The 21,475-nt window shown below is 45.3% G+C and overlaps 1 protein-coding gene across 1 annotated transcript in view; it reads right to left on the bottom strand.

The window, feature by feature from the left end:
• Positions 1–477: 477 nt before the first annotated feature.
• Positions 478–21,475, bottom strand: part of GCH1 (GTP cyclohydrolase 1) — a 54,696-nt gene continuing 33,698 nt past the window's right edge. The window contains exons 2-6 of the mRNA XM_053594834.1: positions 20,648–20,757; positions 15,257–15,312; positions 4,803–4,834; positions 3,311–3,395; positions 478–2,613 (exon numbers count right to left, since the gene is read on the bottom strand). Of these exons, the coding sequence (XP_053450809.1) occupies positions 2,487–2,613; positions 3,311–3,395; positions 4,803–4,834; positions 15,257–15,312; positions 20,648–20,757 (410 nt within the window). The 3' untranslated portion in view covers positions 478–2,486. The remainder of the gene's footprint in view (positions 2,614–3,310; positions 3,396–4,802; positions 4,835–15,256; positions 15,313–20,647; positions 20,758–21,475) is intronic.

The following is a 21,475-nucleotide window of genomic DNA, read 5'->3' as shown; positions in this document are numbered from 1 at the left end:
AGACCCCATCTCTACTAAAAATGAAAAAATCAGCCAGGCATCATGGCAAGCACCGGCATTTGCCAACAGGGCAGCAGCCTGTGGGTACATCAGACATCTGTAAGAAAAACCTGTGGTCTGCACTACTCAGGAGGCTGAGGGAGGAGGATGGCCTGAGCCCAGGAGTCTGAGGTTGCTGTGAGCTATGATGCCACAGCACTCCAGCACTCTACCCAGGGCACAGAGTGAGACTCTGTCTCAAAAAGAAAAAAAAAAAAAGATTCATGACTATTACCCTAGACCACCCCTCTCACTACCAGACAGTAATACCTCAACCAAAGAGGAGTGTCAGCACATGGGTTTACCTGGTACTCTAACAGCTGGGCGGCTAGAGAAGCCCTTAAGGTGGGTATCTTTGAATACACTCAAAATAATCCAGTTAATCATATGTAAGATTTATACTGGTGATTAAAAAAGAAACCACTTTCACAACAACCAAGGTATAACACTTTAATAATTTAAACAGAGCTGACCTCAGAGACAGACACACACATACATATAATCAAACAATTTGATTGAACAGTGTAATTTAAAGGCAACCAAATCTTTAAAATTCCCCCACAATGGCCTCAAGTTCATGGATATGCAAAGGTCATTTTCAAGCACTGCGGCCCAGAGAGAGAGAGAGAGACAGGTCATCACTCTGCATTCACCAACAAGGCAGCAGCCGTGGGCGCATCAGACGTCTGTAAGAACATTTCTAGGAAATGCTAGAACAAAGAGTCATTAAAAAGGAATACAAATGATCTCATAAAGACAAATTTATAGCTAACAATTTCTTTGGTCCTTCAAGTCACACTTGTTTTTACTGTAAAATACCAAACATGAGTTGTGTACTTAGAAATCAACTTATACACGTCTAAAAGTAAGCAAGCTCATGCGTAGGCTGGGTTAGATGTAAAACGGAACTCAAAAATCCACCACCACTATACCACTCAAATTCCAAATACAGAAAATGCCAGGGAATAGAAGGGAAGAGTCAAAAAAACAACCATCACCAAAAAAGAGCCTCTGCTGTCTTGCCTTTATCAGTTAAATGGCATCAAAGTGGCAGGGATGGGACTGCTGGCATTAGAGCAAGCTTTGCAGTTTGCAGTTTATTACATCTAGGTAATGGGATCATTCTGGCTTAATAAACCTGATCAGAGTGGAACCTCATCTGGCACCATATCAACAGTGAATGACTTTGTGGAGGAGTTGGGTTTTGTTTGTTTAAACTTGGCCCACACTGCCCCAGCAGAGGAAATGTTAAGATAATCTATAAGGCAACAGCTTCCAGGATTAAAATTTTAACACAGAGTCACACAGAACACAAGATCCTCCCGGACCACAAGAAAAACCCAGCCCAGGGCTCCCGGGGTTCCCACGAACACACCACGGCTCTGGCTAGGACGGTAGACACAGCTCACAGGGCCGTCCAACCTCAGTGCACGCCGAGCTATTTCAGGTTCAAAGGAGCTGGGGCTCTGCAGACCTGAAGGGTACTCTCGAAAGTTTCTGGAAATTCTTAGAAAAATATTCCATAAGATCAAAAATAATGTTTTAAGGCATCTACATGGAACACACAAAGTAAAATCTCAGGAAACGTTTTAAGGTAAACTGTGATGACCAGTTAAGTGCACTGCCAGTGCTAAGTCTTACAAAATAATGGCTCTTAAAAAAAAGGCAAAACATCTAGACTCTGAATGATGTGCTATTCTCATCAAGGCACAGAGAGTTAAACGTCTAAGCCTCACATGCGGACGTGAGAATAGGCGGGTAAACAGCCCCAGGAACTAATTCCCTGCACTGGAATTTAAGAATAGAAGGTAGAAATGTGCCTTTTTAACTCACAGTAAATTGGAAACATAGATACTCCACCGCCTTCCCTTGGCGATTAACTTTACAACTGGATAGTTAAAATATAAACACATAAAAAAACAGCATGTCACTGGAGGTTTGACAAACACGATCAAAGTGGAGCCTGCTGGACTTTGAATTCACAGAGCAATACCGCACGGACCCTGCACATAAATGTGCTAGCACTTTCCACACCATTTCTGCTGGAGGAGGAAAAAGCAGCCTATTGGCTGCAGTTCTCTTCCCTTTCCTATGCTCCCGTGCTTCCGAGTAGATCACCACCCTGTCACACCAAAATACACAAATTGCCCTCCCTTCCCAGTACCCCCAGGTCATCTGAATGGCAGTGATTTTGTGCCTGTGAATTACACTTCTGGCAATTTAATATTTAATATTAAATTTTAATATTGCCACTAAAGGTGGCAAGAAGGAAGCAGAGGGCTCGCCCCTTTGTTAATTATTTTTATTTGGCTTTCTATAAATAATTTTAAAATACATTTGGTGACGAGGACTAAAGTTCACATCTGTAACAACTGATAATGGCACGCACAAACATCACAGAGGATGCCGCCTGCAGGGAAGCCGCAGCCCCACCCTGCGCCCCGCGCTCAGCTCCGGATGAGTGTCAGAAACTCTTCCCGAGTTTTCGGGTCTTCTCGGAACACCCCCAACATCGTGCTGGTCACGGTCTTGCTGTTCATTTTCTGCACGCCTCGCATGACCATGCACATGTGTCTGTACAGAGAGACAAGGAAGGCTGGTTAGGGGAGCAGACCGGCGCTTGGGTTTGGTTTTTTTTTTTCTTTTGAGACAGAGTCTCATTTTGTCACCCGTGGCGTCATAGCTCAAAGCAACCTCAGACTCATGGGCTTAGGCAATCCTCTTCCCCCAGCCTCCTGAGTAGCTGGGATTACAGACGCCCACCACAATGCGTGGCTATTCTTTTATAGAGATGGGTCTCCCTCTTTCTCAGGCTGGTCTTGAACTCCTGAGCTCAGGTAACCCACCCGCCTCAGCCTCCCAGAATGCTGGGATTACAGGCATGAGCCACAGCACCCAGCCTTGCTGGCCTGGCTTTTAGAATACAAAGCAGGCCAAAAGATTAATCTCGGCTCACAGCTACCAAGTACATAGAAACATCCCTTCTTAAACAAATGTTATCTGAAACTCTTTTCCTGAAGCTTCTTGTCATATAGCTTTTATTCCTACCAGTAGTCGAGTCCTTAACACATCGAGAGGAGGAAACGGGATTTTCTTCCTAGGTGACAATCATGTAGTGGGCTGCAGGGACATGTAACTTCTAGGTCACAGGGAAGTCGGACTGTCACTTGATCCGCCTTCAGGAAAAGGCTGCATGCACTGCACTAGCTCAAGTGTCCAGAGAAACTCTGCGCCCCCAGGGCACGACGTCGCGAGGCAGGCGCAGACTTACGTGGCTTCCACCACCACGCCGACTCCGGCGGGCCGCAGGGCTTCTGTGATCGCCACAGCGATTTGCTTCGTGAGGCGCTCCTGAACTGCAGGGAACAGAGAGCTCGAGTAAGAGTCTGACAGCAGCTGGAGGCTTTCTCATCTGTAGAACATCTGAAGTTTTAAAAAGCCTTCTGTGAGGTGTGAGTGAGAACCAGCTTTTGCCGGTTTGCTTGTCAGCTGACCGGGCCACAGGAGGCCCCTGTTCAGGGCCCTCCCTGCAGCGCTGGGACGGCAGGGCCCCCAGGATCCCCGGAGGGAATGGGCTTGGGTAGCGACTGTCTCTCACCTGTGCAGTGAGACTACCACAGCTCGTCGAGGTGAAGAAGAGCAAATAAATGAACTGCTTGCAAAAGGATTAACAAAGGGGCTACAGTTCCATTAATGAATCAGATGCTTAGAGCAATGTTGAAAACCAATGATTTAACCTAAACCACATAGTTCCTGTCCTTAATAAAACACCTCATCTGTTCCATACAAGAGTGTTCACCACAGTGTAACAGGTCTTTAAAAATGGTCAAAATCCCCACACATCTCTCAGAGCAGGGATCAGTCACATCATGTCACGGCACACACAGTGGAACTCTCAGTAGGTGCCAAAATGGACGAGATGGTTACGTGTATGCAGAAAAAAACGTTTAAGATACATAAATTAAACAAAAAAAAAGAGGGAAAAAAGAAGGTGAAGGCTGGGCGGCACCTGTGGCTCAGTCAGTAAGGCACCAGCCCCATATACCAAGGGTGGCGGGTTCAAACCCGGCCCCGGCCAAACTGCAACCAAAAAATAGCCGGGCGTTGTGGCAGGCGCCTGTAGTCCCAGCTACTCGGGAGGCTGAGGCAAGAGAATCGCTTAAGCCCAGGAGTTGAAGGTTGCTGTGAGCTGTGTGAGGCCACAGCACTCTACCGAGGGCCATAAAGTGAGACTCTGTCTCTACAAAAAAAAAAAAAGAAGGTGAAGGTAAGAATATATATAATATGAGCCAATTTTTCTTTAAATACAAATAAATTGATTTTAAAATATTGGTTTATGCATAAAAATGTGAAAGAATGTTCAAATACAACAGTGATTTCTTGCAGAAGCTTGAGACACAGCAGACTTTTTTATATTCCTATGAGGATTTTTACTTTTTCATCCTTGCCAGTACTTAGGTGGAGAGCTACTCTGTGTGATTAAAGAACACAGCAGGTGACTGTAATTATTATAGACTGCAGGCACTTTCTAAAGAGCCCAGATCACACTCACACTGTGCTGCCCAGGCTGGTCCCGGACTCCTAGACCCAAGCAACCCTCCTGCCCAGCTCCCAAGTATCTGGGATTACAGGCACGTGCCACTAGACCCAGCTTTGGCAATTTTAATTTTTATGAGTCATATTTACTACCCTTATAATAGGACAACAAAAAAATACTTCTAAGTAAAGAGTGTTTCCCGTAGATAAAGATTTCAAAAGCTCACCTTGTAGTCGTCTACTGTAGATTTCTACAATCCTAGGGGGGAAAAAAAAGAATTGTTTTAATTATAAATTGTTTGACTTCCCGTAAGACAAACAGGACTCTGCTGCAGTCACAGAGGGAGGCAGGCGGGAAAGCACTCACAAGAAGGACAGAAAGACGGAAACACGGGGAATGCACCTAACGGCCACCAGACTGGGACTCTGCTCCTCATCCTCAGCGGGATTAACCACTGCCCTAATGTAAAGTTCACTTAGGACACCCAGAGACAAGAACACCATTTTAAAGCTCCTAAGTCATCAGTTTATGCCACATCTCAAGTGTCCTAATTAATCATTGTTTTATCAGAGCTTAAAGTGCAAGTTAAAAATAAAAAGACTACTTGTTAATTAGCAGCACACCATGGTCGGCTACTACACTAGCTAAACCTATTAGGGTAATCAGCTTAGAGCCGATTAGATTTCTGCAGACACCCCTTCCTGACAGAGGTTTATATAAGCACTTAGCATGATCAGCACCCCAGTCTAAAAGCCCCCCACTCGTAGCTTGATGAATTTCTGCCTTTCAATATCCATTTGTGATGTGTAAAGATGGCCACATGACTTACCCACGTCAGGATGGCAAATTCACGCTGACGGCCTTTTCTTTAAAATGTGCTCTTTAGTCATGAGTTTGGACTCATTGTAAGGATTGTCCGCCCTGGGGAGATATCGTCAGGCCATCCCTTCACTATGTCCGTGGACCGAGCTGACGACTGGCTCCTTTTTACCCAGTAATGTCAGTGACAGGCAGGCCACCCTATTTACACCCAGCTGAGCGCTCCCTGGAGGCAGGAGCCATCCTAAATCTCCTGTGTTCCCAGAAGGTATATGACATTGAGGGGATAGAACTATATTATTTTATTTTGACAAACCCTAAGAAATGGGGTTTTTTTCAAGCTCGTAGGTGGGAGCTATAGTCATGTTTCTTAGGAGGTTAAATTTCTGTTTTACTTCTGATGGTTTTTCTGTATATCATACGTTTGACAGTTTTTCTATATAATGACTTCAGATAGTTTTTCAGGGATTAACCTGTTACAAAGCAGAAGGTGCCGTGGACCAAGGAGTCGGTAACGTCGTCCTCCTCACGCTCACCATCTCTTAGGTGTGGCGTTCGATCACAGCGGGAACACCAAGTGCCATGTCTGGCTTCACCACTCACTACCACCCCCAGGGCCGGCCGGCCTCCAGCCCACAATGGCCCCTGGTTCCAGGAGGGTCACTCCTGCGGGCCTTGCTGAGCGCCCCCGTGTGGTGCAGCGGCCTGCCGCGCTCCCCGTGCGCACCGCTCACAGCCCCGCCGCTCACTGCAGTTTCTTTTTTTTTTTTTTTTTTGTGGTTTTTGGCCGGGGCTGGGTTTGAACCCGCCACCTCCGGCATATGGGACTGGCACCCTACTCCTTGAGCCACAGGCGCCACCCCAGGTGGCTGGACGTCTGGCTTCTTAGCATTTCCTAAAAGTTCTCTGAATTAAAATCTTTATTTTGTTCTCATTCTTGAAAGACAATTTGTAGAGAGGTATTTGTGGGGGACAGAGTTTTGGTTTGGCAATGATCATATCTGACTCTTGCAAAGCAAAGCAATCGCCAGCCTCACTGCTGTTACCTTGCAGGTAACAACTTAGGTCCTTCTCTGGAGCTGTCTTATAAAATTTATATTTTATAAGTGTACTCTATAATTTACCGTGTTGTGTCTAGGTGGGGATTTAATTTTGGGATTATTTGGCTTCCTGAATCTGAAGACAGCTATTTGCACGTGTTCTGGAAACCTCTTCAACCATCTTCTCCCAACATCGAGTCTCCCGTGTTGACGCTGCTCCCGCCAGGAATTTCAATTAAGGGCATGTTAGACCCTGCCCTCCCTTCCACGTTTCCTAAGTTCTTGTTCGCATATTCACATTTCCTACCCGTTCTGTGTGTTCCACACAATTTCTTGAGACCTTTCTTCTCATTCACTGCATTTTCAGCTGTGTCTAGTCTATTTAAATGAGTACTTTGGGCTTCAGATTCATTTATCACTTTTATTTCCAGAAGTTATATTTGGTGCTTTTTCTAATCTACCTGTGTCATTCCTAAAGGTTCTTATTCTTTGGTCAAAAAACTTTCAAGACTCTTAGGTTTTAATATACGGTAAGTCCTGGGGACTGAAGCGGAAGGTCACAGGCTCAGGCCCATCTTCCTTGGGCCCACTGACACAAACAAGAGCCAAGCTCCTCCGGCATGTCCCCAGCCACAAAAACATCACCAAACTTCTAAGTAAAGCTCAAAACACTTCCAGTGTTAAATACTGAAATAAATGCAGGATGCACATCACTGAAGAGAGGTTCATATGAGTGAGTTCTTCAGGGTTTCAGTGGCACAAGGCAGGGCCCCCTGCAGGAGCCACCCTTGCGTCTGGGGTGCACTTCCCACGCCCACGCTCACGCCGACCCCGTGGACACACCAGTTCACCCACCGTGCCCGTCTTCTGGATGTAGGAGGAACTGGAGTACCCAGGGAAACCCCTGTGGGGGCACACACAGTGGAGCTGGCCAGGAAGTAGCTTTTTCCTCAAATGTTAGCTGAACAAAGGCTGGGACTCCAGGACCTGCTGCCCACCATGTTGCTAAAAGTCATTTTGCTGCAAGTCTCTGTTTCCAAATCCCTGTGGGCACCACGTGAGGCCTTACCGAGCTTGTGACATCACATGAGGCCTTACCGAGCTTGTTTTATGTCCCCTGACGACAGCACATCATGTCCTGGACTCAGCTGATGGTGGGGTGTTTTCTTTCTCTTTGGGTGAAATTAATTGATGGGAAATTCATTAGTGGGAATTCTTTGCAGCCAGGATAAAAGTTTGTCAGACAACAAGCAAAAGCCTACCCCTCTGGGGCCAGTTTAAACTAAATTATTATTTTGAATTTTTAAAAAGCCGGAGGTAATGTTAATTCTGACCCCAAACTTGTGAATGTGCCTCTGAATTATTTTCTTTCTTTTTCTTCTTCTTTCCAGAGCTGGCAGGTAAGTACTTTCCCTGGTTTGGGATGGCGGTGGGGACACAGAGTCCAGACGTGGCTCCAGCACTGATTCCTGAGGATTCTCACCAGTTTCTCCGCTGAGGGGACCGGACGTGGCTCCAGCCACTGATTCCTGAGGATTCTCAACAGTTTCTCTGCTGAGGGGACAGACAGGAACTCTGTCTCACAAGGCCCTTCCAGTCCCAGCTCCTGACATTCAAAATCTGTGGACACCAATTTTAATCTAAATTAAATTTAATCTAATTCTTGTATTCTTGGAAAACTCCCCTGGGCCGTGCTAAACACAGTACTTCTACCAGCCTGTAGAGTGGGGTTTTTTTGACATTTAGGGTCCTTACAACTACATTTATAAGTAAGGTTAATCTACATTCTTTTTTTTTTTTTTGAGACAAAGCCTCAAGCTGTCACCCTGGGTAGAGTGCTATGGCGTCATAGCTCACAGCAACCTCCAACTCCTGGGCTTAAGCGATTCTCTTGCCTCAGCCTCCCAAGTAGCTGGGACTACAGGCACCCACCACAATGCCTGGTCATTTTTTGGTTGTAGTTGTCATTGTTGTTTGGCAGGCCCGGGCTGGATTCAAACCCACCAGCTCTAGTGTATGTGGCTGGCACCTTAGCCACTTGAGCTACAGGCGCCAAGCCTAATCTACAATTTTTTAAGGGCGAGTTTTATCACGCTTCATTATCAAGAATAAGCAGCTTTGTCAAATTAATCGTGTAACTCTGTCGGTGTCACTTCACTCTTAAATTATGTACACACCTGGGGAATGAGTGGTTAAAGTTTGAAAAAATGCCTATAAAACTGACTGGCTCCAGTCTCCCCCAGACCCAGAGCATGACCTTGACTCTTCTAATGGTTAACACTGTGTCTGGGTTTTCTAACTCTTGGTACATTACCTTTTCTTCCCATGTTTAAAACAAAACAAAACAAAAACATATTCACCAGGACATCGGCCGTGGAAGTTGGAACCTGCTAAGGAGTATATAACTACTCACCCACTGAAATCAACTAGCCCCAAAATTAAAAGTTAGCAAAAATAAAAAACTTATTCACAATATTTCTGAGTCTTTAAAGCATATTTTTAGTTACATATTCTCTCATTGCTAGGTATCAGTTAGATTTCCCAGCAATCTATGATGTAACATTTCTAACTTTTGTATTTATGATTTCTATTCTTTTAGGTTTTTTGAAATTATTCTATAATTAAGAATTTGAACTTTATCTTAAAAGCCATGGGGAGTCACAGAAGGAATAGCATGATTAAATCCATACTCTGGAAAGAACATTCCAGCAGCACATGAGGGTTGATTTAAGGACCCTAAGTGATCAGAGGCCAGGAGGAGTCAGAGCATAACACAAGATCCAGGAAGAAGGAAAGGCCCAGCAGAGAGCGGCAGGGACGAGGCCAACTAGGAGGCTATATGGAGCCGCCAGGGATGGGCAGCCAGGGATAGGGCCAGGAGCAGGCAGGGCCAGGGGCCAGGAGCAGGCAGGGATGGGCGGGCAGGGGCGGGGCCAAGAACAGGCAGAGCTAGGGCCAGGTGGGCAGGAACACACAGTGAGTGGCTGGGGAGGGCTTCCTCCTCGTACCTGGCCCCACGACTCATTCCAGATGGAACAAAGACTTAAAACATAAAAATATGGTCATACAAATACCAAAAAAACTCCAAAAAACAAGTCTGTGACTAGAGAGAAGTTTTAAACTTCTTTACAGAAAAATGATGCTATAAAGCAAATTTAAGAGACAAAAGACAAGCTGAGAAAAACCATTTACAGCCTCTGACCCAACTGCGTTAAGGTTCAAAGAGCTTCCAGACTGCGCAGTGAGAAACTGGTGCTGGTGCCAACAGGAAGTTCAGGGAAGATTCTACCTGGGCCTAAGAACTGAAAATTAAAATAGATACTGTTTTTCATTATCAGTTTGGCAAAGATCCAAAAGTGTGATGAAATCCAGTGTTGGCAAAAACGTGTAGAAACATACACTCTGTTATCTCTGATTAGAGAATAAACTGGCCTGGGCTTTTTGGAAAAAAACTTTATAATATAAAAAAATTCAGCTCCCCTTACCGCGGCAAGTTCTATTCTATTAATTCATCTTACAGGTAGATTTGCTGCATAAAAAGATGATATATAAACATTTGTTCACTGAGGTACTTTTCTCCTTTTTTGATAATACTCTTGAACTGCATTTATATTCATCTAGATCAAACACTGGTTAAATGAATTATTGTAATTCTAGAAATACTACATAGCCATTAACAGGAACTTGAACTTCTGAGACTAAGATGTCCGAGGAACTTCGAGGTATTTTAAATTAAAAAGAAAGTCATGAATTAGAAAATTTAAATTAATCATATCACTAAAAATGTAAAACTTCTAGAAAAGCTATAGCAGGATAATACATATTCTGAATTAAAAAAAAAAAAAGAAAGTCATGAACCTACCTGCCTCCTCCTTCCCCCAATATAAAATTTGTATTTTTATAAAATACAAATAAAATAAAAAGTTGTAGTGCAGACTATATAAAGCATGATCTTATGTTTGGGTTTGCATGAAAATTTTCCAGAATAATAGTGATTTAAAGAAATCTCTGCTTTTGACTCTAGGGAATGGAAACAGAAAAGAAAAGCTTTTACTTTATTCACTCACTTGGGTTTTTGGTTTTGGGTTTTGCGGGGGGACAGGGGTCTGGCTCCATTGCCCTGGGCTCAAGTGAACTGCCTGTCTCCACCTCCTAAGTAGGTGGGACTACACGTGCACACCATCACTAATGGCTAATTTTTTTTTTTTTTTTTTTGCAGTTTTTGGCCAGGGCTAGGTTTGAACCCGCCACCTCCGGCATATGGGACTGGCACCCTACCCCCTTGAGCCACAGGCGCTAAAAAAAATGGCTAATTTTTTTTAAAATTTTCTGCACAGATAGGGCCATGCCACATTGCTCAGGTTGGTCTCGAACTCCTGTGCTCAAGTAATCCCACTGCCTCAGCCTCTGAAAGTGCTGGGATTACAGGTATGAACTACTGTGCCAGGACACTTATTTGTATTTAACTGGTAAACACATTACTTTCATAATAAAGAAAACAAAGAATACTGCCCTCTGTAATCTAATGCCCAGCCTACCTTTTCACCACCTCCCGGTCACCGTTGCCTAAATCTTATCAACTTGCCCCCATCCACTGGCACCCACTTCTCCAGCTTTGCTCGGGCATTAACTATGCCTAGGGGGATGTCACCCCCACTTAGAATTCTGCTTCTGCCCCTACCATGGGTCTTTCCGACCCTGCCTGCCCACAGATATTTGGCTTGGAGTTCCATACAACACAGGTATTTCTCTGGCACCTGTTGCCTCAGACTGTGAGCCCCTGAGGGCGGCCACCCATCCCTCTGCTCTGGAGCCACCGCAGAGCCTCATGGTGCCCTTTCCCAATAGGAGTCCACAGCTGCCTCAATGGGCCGAGGCACTAAATTCAAGATTTAATTATATTCACTCAATTGTTTCAAGGCAAAAGAATGAACGTGTACCACAGCTTTCCAGCAACAAAAGGAATTTCTATTCAAGCTAACTTGATTCTAGAATTCTACTCAAGTTGAATCAGATCAACTCACATCTGGCATTTTCTTGTTCCTTAAGACTTTACTGTTTAATATTTGACTTCGCTGGCACCGAAAGGTCATTCATCTAAAGACAAGCACATAACAAACGCACGTACAGGATTAAAATGAGCAGCGAGGCTGTGCTAAGACACCCAGCTTTCTTTATTCCTCTTCATTCCCTAAATATCCTCACTTCTTACAAGGAATAAGCACAGTTGGATAAAATCGTAGTTTTCCGTTCTGTTTAAAAGACCCTCTATTCAAACTTTTTTACAGAATATCTAACAACACCATCCGCCCAGCTCTTTGGCCTAGTGTTCCATTCTATCCCTTAAGTTTAATCCTATTAGCATAAGAACAAATTCCCATGTTAATAACTAACTCTTCTGTATTGTTTCATAAAAGCTTAATTATTGAGATCTTTTCTTTTCATGGGAAAGAAAATAACCAAGAGTATTTCCTTCTACCCCGAAGGTACCATTTATTCCATGATCTTACTGAGTCTTTCTAGGGGCCACTTCCCATAAGGCATTAATCATGGTCAAAATGGCATGGTCTTCTACGAGTATGTAGCATTTGACCAAGGCCTGACATGGCCTGCCAAGCTGCTCTACAGGCTGGAAACTACGTACCTTTCACATGTAGACGGTCTGCTACCAGCCGCAGCAGCAGCAGCAGGATCTTTTGGGTTTTTTACATGTCAGAACATAACACAATTACATTTTCTCATTTGATGACCTGCAAACACATACCTTAAACGGAATTTTTTTTTTAATTATCAAATTAGGTACATCCAAAGATGCAACAATTATACATAAGACAATTAGTCCACGAAGTGTAATTTACTGGGACATATCCTAAGAATGTAGGAATAGCCAGTTGGAGAAATCTGACCAAATTTAGCAATCAACTATTTACTTATCCAAAAAAATCAAACCTATCTAAACTCCCAAACCAGAAGCTTGAAAGTTTTTGTTAGTTCCCCACTGCACAAAAGAGAATGATGATTCAAATCTATCCAGTCTTGACAGTTTTAGTACCAAATACTGGGCTATTCCCCAGTCTGTAACTGAATAACAAGCATCTGTTCATCAAACATCTAAGCATCAAACTTTTACACCATTATGTGCATAGAAAGGCTAAGTGTTCATTAATTAAAAAACAAGTAGTCATTAAATATCCACACTATACTCCCAATTCACCAGCCCTTACTGCAAACCCAAATATGCAACCTGTGTCATGTAGTGACAGGCAATAATTCACACATCTATGTGTGTGTGTAGGTGTGTATACAGTAGTAGGTACAAATGGCAATTAACAGTCCCTACAAAAATTCAGTTTCAGTCGAGGCTATGGATCCTATGCTTTGGGATGGTTTTGCACTTCATAACTGAAAAATGCTGCTAAAATCTCACATAAGGCAAACTTTGCACGTTCAGATTAAGTTTCTCAGTCTAAAAATGGCTATAAGGTAAGTATTAAAAAGTCAGCCAACAAGTGCAACTTCTCTTTCCAATTTGGCCAAGAGTAGCGGAATTTCTATATGGGAAAAGCTGGCAGTCTTGTTGGAAGAGAATCAGAGGGCTGGACCCACACGTTGTGTCCACACAGTAAACCCAGGGCTTCCACTTAGATGGTATGTTTTCAAACAGTAAGAGTAACTATTTTAGTAAAGATGCTTTTATTCACAGTTCACATGACATTGATTTAGTTATTATTTGGGGATAAGTTATTGGGGAGAGAGATGCTAATAGAAATTGGCTCAGTGAGTAGGGCACCAGCTCCATATACCGAAGATGGCAGGTTCGAACCCAGCCCCAGCCAAACTGCCACAACAACAACAAAAAAGTCACAGTGAGAAGAACTACCCTGTCACTACCCTTTCTCATCCACTTTTTGGCATTGCCACCAGGGACAGATCACTGCAAGAAGACAGAATGTTCTTGGACTTGTGTTAAGAGCCTCACTGAGTTGGGTGTAGTGTAATCCCAGCATTCTGGGAGGCTGAGGTGGCTGGATCGCCTAGCTCAGGAGTTCAAGACCAGCCTGAGCAAGAGCAAGACCCTGTCTCCACTAAAAACAGAAAAAATTATCAGGGCTTGGTGGCGGGCACCTGTAGTCCCAGGTACTTCAGAGGCTGAGGCAGGAGGATTGCTCAAGTGCAAGAGTCTGAGGTTCCTATGAGCTGTGACGACACCGCATCACTACCCAGGGCAAAGAGAATGAGACTCTGTCTCAAAAATAAATAAAAAGAGGGGCCATGCGCAGTGGCTCACACCTGTAACCCCAGCACTCTGGGAGGCCGAGGCAGGTAGCTTGCCTGAGCTCAAGGTTCAAGACCAGCCTGAGCAAGAGCAAGACCCTGTCTCTAAAAACAGCCGGGCGTTGTGGCGGGTGCCTGTAGTCCTAGCTACTTGGGAGGGTGAGACAAGAGAATCACTTAAGCCCAAGAGTTTAAGGTTGTTATGGGCTGTGACACCATGGCACTCTACCAAGGATGACCAAATGAGATTCTGTCTCAAAAAAAAAGGAAAAGATAAAAAAATTAAAAAAATAAAACAGAGCCTTGCTGCAGTGAAGCAATGGAGCTATGACGCGTTCTTTCCCGGAGCCGTGCAGCCCCGTCTGTGGCAAGGCTGCTGAGCAGGAGACAGGCGTGCTCCATTTCTCCTTTCTCCTCCGTGCCTAGAGGAAATGAATGAGGAAATGGGAAACAAAGTAAAAGGCACAGCTGTGGAGGGCAGCTGTCGGATGTCAGGGGTGGTCTTTCCAGATTCAACACAGAACTGAAAGAGATCGGGACGGGGGTGAACCCCAGTGCCTTAGGAGAGAAGGAACAGAAGCGCATCACAGCCCAGAAGCGTCACTTGCTTGCTGAGATTCATTTCCTCCACCAGTAACACAGTCACTGCAACCTCAGCCAAGTGACTCAAACGTGGACGGTTATTTCTGAAGAGGAGGAGACAGCTCTCTGCATGTTCACCGCCTCCCCTTCACTGTGCCCTTAACTCTCCACACACACTCGAGTGTGCACACACCCGCCTTCCCCTTCTATTTCTCCCACCACCCAAAATTCATTACCTTTACACAAAGCACTAACACAAAGGATATTGAAGGGCAACAAAGCCGTGCCGGCCAGGACCCCCCAAAGATGCAGGAACACAGACCCTCACGCAGTTACCAGGGACGCCTGCACATGCGTCTCCTCTGTCCCTCCTAAAACCCAGGTAAAATGGTGGCAAACGGATTTTTCTAAAAGGCATGAACTCACTTGGAAAAAAAGAATGGGAAAGAATGGGAAGGAAGATTGCAGAGATAAGAGAGAAATAGGAGGAGGGCTCTGCCTTAGAACAGCGCTGAGTGAGGCCAAGGGCTGCGCAGACTGTGCTTGCTCAGGCAAGGAGCCTGGACGTGAGCTGAGCGAACCCAGGGAGACGCCCTAGCACAGGGAGAGGCAAGAGGGGACTGGGGCTCACCTGGGGCTTTGATTAAAAGCCTAAGAACAGTACAGCATAGTCAGACCCCTGCCCACATTTCTTCTCCCACCCCTCACTGCTAGCTAAAGGCTCTGCAAGGACAGGGCTGGACTGAATATAACCTCAGGTCCTCCCCAGCCAAAAACTCAGCAGCTGGTAAACCATCAAGGCAGGTGGGAGGAGGGATGGGGAGGGCAGGCAGGGGCATCTGGCCCCCTGGGTCTGTTTGCATCTCTGAAACTACAGGAGGCAGGAAAACTGAAGGGACAGCATCCCGGCACCCAGGGTGGCCCCACAAAGCTGCCTTCCTACTCGGCACAGACTCACACTCACCTCGCAAGTTTGCTGAGGCCCAGGACTTGCTTGTTGGGAAGATAACCGATATGGACCTTCGGAGAAGAGACAGAAACCGTGAGCGGGTGCAGAGACAGTGCTTCAGTGTGACAGGGCACCGGAGGGGTACAGCATCCAGCAGGCAGCACGCGACAGTGTGCCAGTAAAACACCCGGATGCTTCCACACTTAGGGAAGGAAGTACTTACATGAGTATTTTTTAATTAATAAATGCAGTAAAATATATATGTACATATATATAAAATGAAAAATTTCAAGTACATTCATTCTAGGACCCCCACATATACCCAAATCTGGCAGACACATGAGTCTCTCACTCCACAAATACTGTACTTTCTGTCTGCATTTGGTTAGAATGAAAACACATGGACCCGGGGAGGTCATTGTTCAAACTGTACAGCCCTGATAGTTCCCTGTGAAATTAAACTCTCCCCACAAATACGAAATTTCTCCCCCAAGGAGGGGGGACATTCTCTAGTAAACGAAAATGATCTTGCAGCCCCACTGAAAGGTTTGCAGGAACACAGCCTTCAAATGGTGGCAACTATGAATACAGAATATGCCTGCCTTCTGAGGTCCATCCTGTGACAGGAGGAAGGGGACACGGCTGCCAGTAGGGCAGGCAAGAACGTGCATCATAAGAACCCAGTTCTTACAGGAGAAAGCCATCACTTCCCTCTTAAAAGGTACCAAGGTACCTCACGCCTATAATCCCAGCACTCAGGGAGCCCGAGGCAGGTGGACTGCTTGTGCTCGAGACCAGCCTGAACAACACTAGACCCTGTCTCTACTAAAAAGAGAAAAACTACCTAGGCGTTGTGCCAGACACATATAGTCCCACCGACACAGGAGGCTGAGGCAGGAGAATGGCTTGAACCCAGGAGTTAGAGGTTCCTAAGAGCTATGACACCAGGGCACTCTACCCAGGGGAACAGACTGAGGTCTGTCTCAAAAAAACAAAAGACACCAACTACTATGTATTCTGTACATGTGACCTCTTTCTCAGCCAGATATTAAATATGAGAACACATGAATTATCTAAAATGCTAAAAGAGTAAATAGTCATTGGCAAGAATCAATTAGCTTAACTTGAAATCAGACACACATCGGTATCACAACTTGCCAATACCACTCCATCTGTCCATCTGACACTGTGCACTGTGACCTGGTCTGTGTCAGTCCTCAGTGATCTCTCCTCATCCATCTGACACTGTGCACTGTGACCTGGTCTGTGTCAGTCCTCAGTGATCCCTCCTGCTCCATCTGACACTGTGCACTGTGACCTGGTCTGTGTCACTCCTCAGTGATCTCTCCTGCTCCATCTGACTGTGCACTGTGACCTGGTCTGTGTCAGTCCTCAGTGATCCCTCCTGCTCCATCTGACACTGTGCACTGTGACCTGGTCTGTGTCAGTCCTCAGTGATCTCTCCTGCTCTACCTGACACTCCGCACTGTGACCTGGTCTGTGTCAGTCCTCAGTGATCTCTCCTGCTCCATCTGACACTGTGCACTGTGACCTGGTCTGTGTCACTCCTCAGTGATCCCTCCTGCTCTATCTGACACTGTGCACTGTGACCTGGTCTGTGTCAGTCCTCAGTGATCTCTCCTGCTCCATCTGACACTGTGCACTGTGACCTGGTCTGTGTCACTCCTCAGTGATCCCTCCTGCTCTATCTGACACTCTGCACTGTGACCTGGTCTGTGTCAGTCCTCAGTGATCTCTCCTCATCCATCTGTCCATCCGAGGTGTGCACTAACCTGTATCTCCCTTACTGATTTCTCTCCCCCATTAGGTGGTGGGGTACTGTCGAGTTTCAGAATCTCACCTCACTGCCTTTCTGTTTGGCAGCAGAATATAAAGTAACACCTGAATTTCGGGTATTTGAAAGCAATTGAGAGTTAAAACTTTCCCGTGGAACCAAGGTTCTCTATGTCTCTTGATGTTTTGTACATTTACATGGATGACTAGACTTTTTTATTCTTCCCACTATTTTTTGGTCTTCCTTAAGATCCTAAATCATTTAAATATTCATTTTAGAAAATCATCCCTACATTATTTTTTAGGAACAAAATTAGGAAGAACATGAACAGAGATTATCACAGCGGATGGTAACAGGAGGTAATGGTCAGGGCTCAGCACAGGGTCAGCACCTTGGGTCTGGCCATAGCTGGGCCTCTGACACTCTGCATCCTCTCAGATCAGCCGTGGGCTTCCTATGGTCCTCACCTACAATAAAGTGCAGAGATGAAGGAAAAAGTGCCCTCCTATGATCTCTGGGATCGCCAAACATGACATGGTCTAGAATAAAGAGTCATAAAGTCATAAGCAAATGCACAGTAAGGACAAATGAGACTCTGGCTTGGATTCCTCCTCCAACTGGGGAAATTTAAATACAAGTCAATACATGCTCGTAAGGAATGACTATTAATTCTGTTTGTGGTAGTGCTACTGTGGATAAGTAAGAAGATATTTTAGAGATGCATATTTATTGCTATTGTGGGTAAGGAAATATTCTATGGAGGCTGGGTGCCATAGCCTACACCTGTAATCCCAGCTCTTTGGGCTGGTGACACAGGAAGATTGCTTAAGGCCAGGAGTTCGAGACTAGCCTAGGCAACAAGTAAGACCCTATCTTTGCAATAAAACAAAAAATTAGCCAGGCATAATGACATGCACTTGTAGTCCCAGCTACTCAGGGGGCTGAGGTAGGGTAACTTGAGCCCAGTCTGGGCAACAGAGCAAAAACTCTGTCTCTAAAAGTAAAATATATATGTGTTTGTGTATATACATATATATCTAAATATATGATTTTATATTTATTTTTATATATTTTAGAGATGCATATTAATAATTATTGATGAGTCATGTTGTTCACAATATACTTTTTCAATAGGTTGAAGGATTTATTGCTAACCTACCACTGTGGTAGGTTATGTCTCTAAAAATTCTTTTTAATCTATTAGACATACTGGAAAAAAATAATACAATGTCTGAGATTTGCTTCGAAACAGTCCAGTGGGGACTTATATATAACAAGATTGGTCCTATACTGATAACTGTTGAATATGGTTAATGGAGAAGTGGAACTTTGTTATTTTTTTTTTTATGCTAGTCTTCCTATTGTGAAGTATGTTTGACATTTTCCCAAAAAATCAAAGTAAAAAATGAAATTTTCTATAATAAAAAGTTAAGAAAAACAGAAAGAGTGATACTACTACATATGCCAGAGAATACTGAACCTCAGACTGAAAGTGCCGAGTGTTGGCAGAACGTGCAGCTGCTGGGGCTCTGGTCACTGTGAGTCACTGGAGGGGCAGAATCGGGACAGCCGCTCTGGACAGCTGGGCCCTCGGATGCTAGAGGGGCAGAATCGGGACAGCCGCTCTGGAAGCTGGGCCCTTGGATGCTGTGAGGGGCAGAATCGGGACAGCTGGTCTGGACAGCTGGGGCCCTCGGATGCTAGAGGGGCAGAATCGGGACAGCTGCTCTGGATAGCTGGGGCCCTCGGATGCTGGAGGGGCAGAATCGGGACCGCCGCTCTGGACAGCTGGGCCCTTGGATGCTGTGAGGGGCAGAATCGGGACAGCTGGTCTGGACAGCTGGGGCCCTCGGATGCTGGAGGGGCAGAATCGGGACCGCCGCTCTGGACAGCTGGGGCCCTCGGATGCTGGAGGGGCAGAATCGGGACAGCCGCTCTGGACAGCTGGGCCCTCGGATGCTGGAGGGGCAGAATCGGGACAGCCACTCTGGACAGCTGGGCCCTTAGATGCTGGAGGGGCAGAATCGGGACAGCCACTCTGGATAGCTGGGTCCTTAGATGCTGGAGGGGCAGAATCAGGACAGCCACTCTGGACAGCTGGGGCCCTCGGATGCTGGAGGGGCAGAATCAGGACAGCTGCTCTGGATAGCTGGGGCCCTCAGATGCTGGAGGGGCAGAATCGGGACAGCTGCTCTGGACAGCTGGGCCCTTGGATGCTGGAGGGGCAGAATCGGGACAGCCACTCTGGACAGCTAGGGCCCTCGGATGCTGGAAGGGCAGAATCGGGACAGCCACTCTGGACAGTTGGGCCCTTAGATGCTGGAGGGGCAGAATCGGGATAGCCGCTCTGGACAGCTCGGCCCTCGGGTGCTGGAGGGGCAGAATCGGGACAGCCGCTCTGGACAGCTCAGCCCTCGGATGCTGGAGGGGCAGAATCGGGACAGCCACTCTGGACAGCTGGGCCCTCGGATGCTGGAAGGGCAGAATTGGGGCAGCTGCTCTGGATAGCTGCAGGTCGATATCCAGTGAGGTGAACACGAGCATGCCCTACGACCCTGCAGTTCCGCTCCCAGGTACACTTTAATAGAAATGCACACATGTGTGCACAGAAAAGGGGGAAACACCACAGATATCCATTAAGTGCAGAACAGATAAACTGTGGTGTGTCTGCATAGTGGAATGAAGTATGCGCAACAATGACAACAAACAAACTAGGACAGGCAATGACGTTGACTCCTACAGTGCAGAGCAAAAGAGTCCAGACAGAAACACGTATGCTGGGTGCAGAAGCCACATAAACTGAAGCTGGCAGGTTCAAGTCCAGCATGGGCTTGCTAAACAAGAATGACAACTGCAACCAAAAAATAGCCAGGTGTTGTGGCGGGCACCTGTAGTCCCAGCTACTTGGGAGGCTGAAGCAAGAGAATCACTTGAGCCCAAAAGTTGGAGGCTGCTGTGAGCTGTGACGCCACAGTACTTTACCGAGGGTGACATAGTGAGACTCTGCCTCAAAAAAAAAACCAAATGTTAACATATTTCCTATAAGTCTTCTTTTAAAAATTATCAATAAAAGATCAAAATAAAATAAAATTATGATGGGCATGGGGGAACAAGACAACATTTTGTTCTAAAAAGCTACACGTTCTCAAAGGTACATTTAGCCACAACAACACAGGCAAGGCATCATCTATACGATTGTCCGTCCATCCTGCCAGACAGACATCCCTGTATCTTGGGTCAAACATTACTCAGTCAAATAAAGGGAATCTCTAGGTTGGGATGCTTAAAATAATTAAATAAATAAATAAATAAAGGGCAAAGGTTTTCAGAGCTTACAGTAATACCCTTAAAAAAAATGCTACTTTAACCTTGTTATTTTAACCTATTAACATGATATTTAATATAAAAGGTTTGCCTTAAAGCCTTTCTGCTTCGTTTTTATTCTTTCAAGTTACTAGATTAGTCAGGTTGATAAAGAGTAACTGTGCATATATAGCTATACATATCTGGAATATTTGGAATTAGCAGCTAATAATTTTAAATATAATTATTCTAATTTACAAACCTTCGCTATGCTTTTTTAGATTAGTGGGAAACAGAGACTAGCTCACCTTTCCAACAAAGGGGACCAGGTGGTGCTCACACATGGAGAACATGTCGATGTCCTTCACGATCACCATCTCATCGTGGTCTTCGTCAAAGACAGCGTCGTTGAGGACACCTGGAATCACAGGCTGCTTCAGTGACCCCCCATCTCACAGAAAGATACAGAGCAGAAGAGCAACGGTTGGCAAATGTGAATAGACAGCCAACATCGAAGAGAATGCCAGTCCTCCCTAAAATACTGAGGGAATACAAATTAAAACTCTATATTTTCCCTATGAAAGTAGCCAAGTCTCTTTCTTTAAATAATATTTTTTAAATCCTTCACATAGTGTCACATGAAAAATGCAGGATTACAACTAGATACACAACGTGAGAGGAAGAAACTATGCCGGAATTAAACAGTGGCCGTGTCTGGGGGAGGAATGGACGACCTTCACTCTCTTCCTTACATTTGCTTAGGCTTAGTATTTTCTTCATAATGGAAATATGGAAAACCACATCTAAGCACCAGGTCTAGATGATCCAAGCCACATTTAAAACACACATTAATTGCCAGTGTAGGTGAGAAAGTATTTTAGAGAGGCTGAGTGCGGTGGCTCACACCTATAATCCCAGCAGTTTGGGAGGCTGAGGTGGGAGAATTGCTTGAGGGCCGAGAGTTTGAGATTAGACTCTACAATACAGTAAGACCCTGGCGCTACAGTAAACTTTTTAAATTAGCCAGGCGTGGCGGCACGCAGCTATAGTACCAGGTATTCAGGGTGTTGAGGCAGGAGGATCACTTGAGCCCAGGAATTCAAGGTTACAGTGAGCTATGATCAGACCATTGTATT

Source organism: Nycticebus coucang, chromosome 6, assembly GCF_027406575.1.
Source record: "Nycticebus coucang isolate mNycCou1 chromosome 6, mNycCou1.pri, whole genome shotgun sequence".
NCBI lineage: Eukaryota > Metazoa > Chordata > Mammalia > Primates > Lorisidae > Nycticebus > Nycticebus coucang.
Note: the sequence above shows the minus strand (reverse complement) of the source record. Positions and strands in the feature narration are given on the sequence as shown.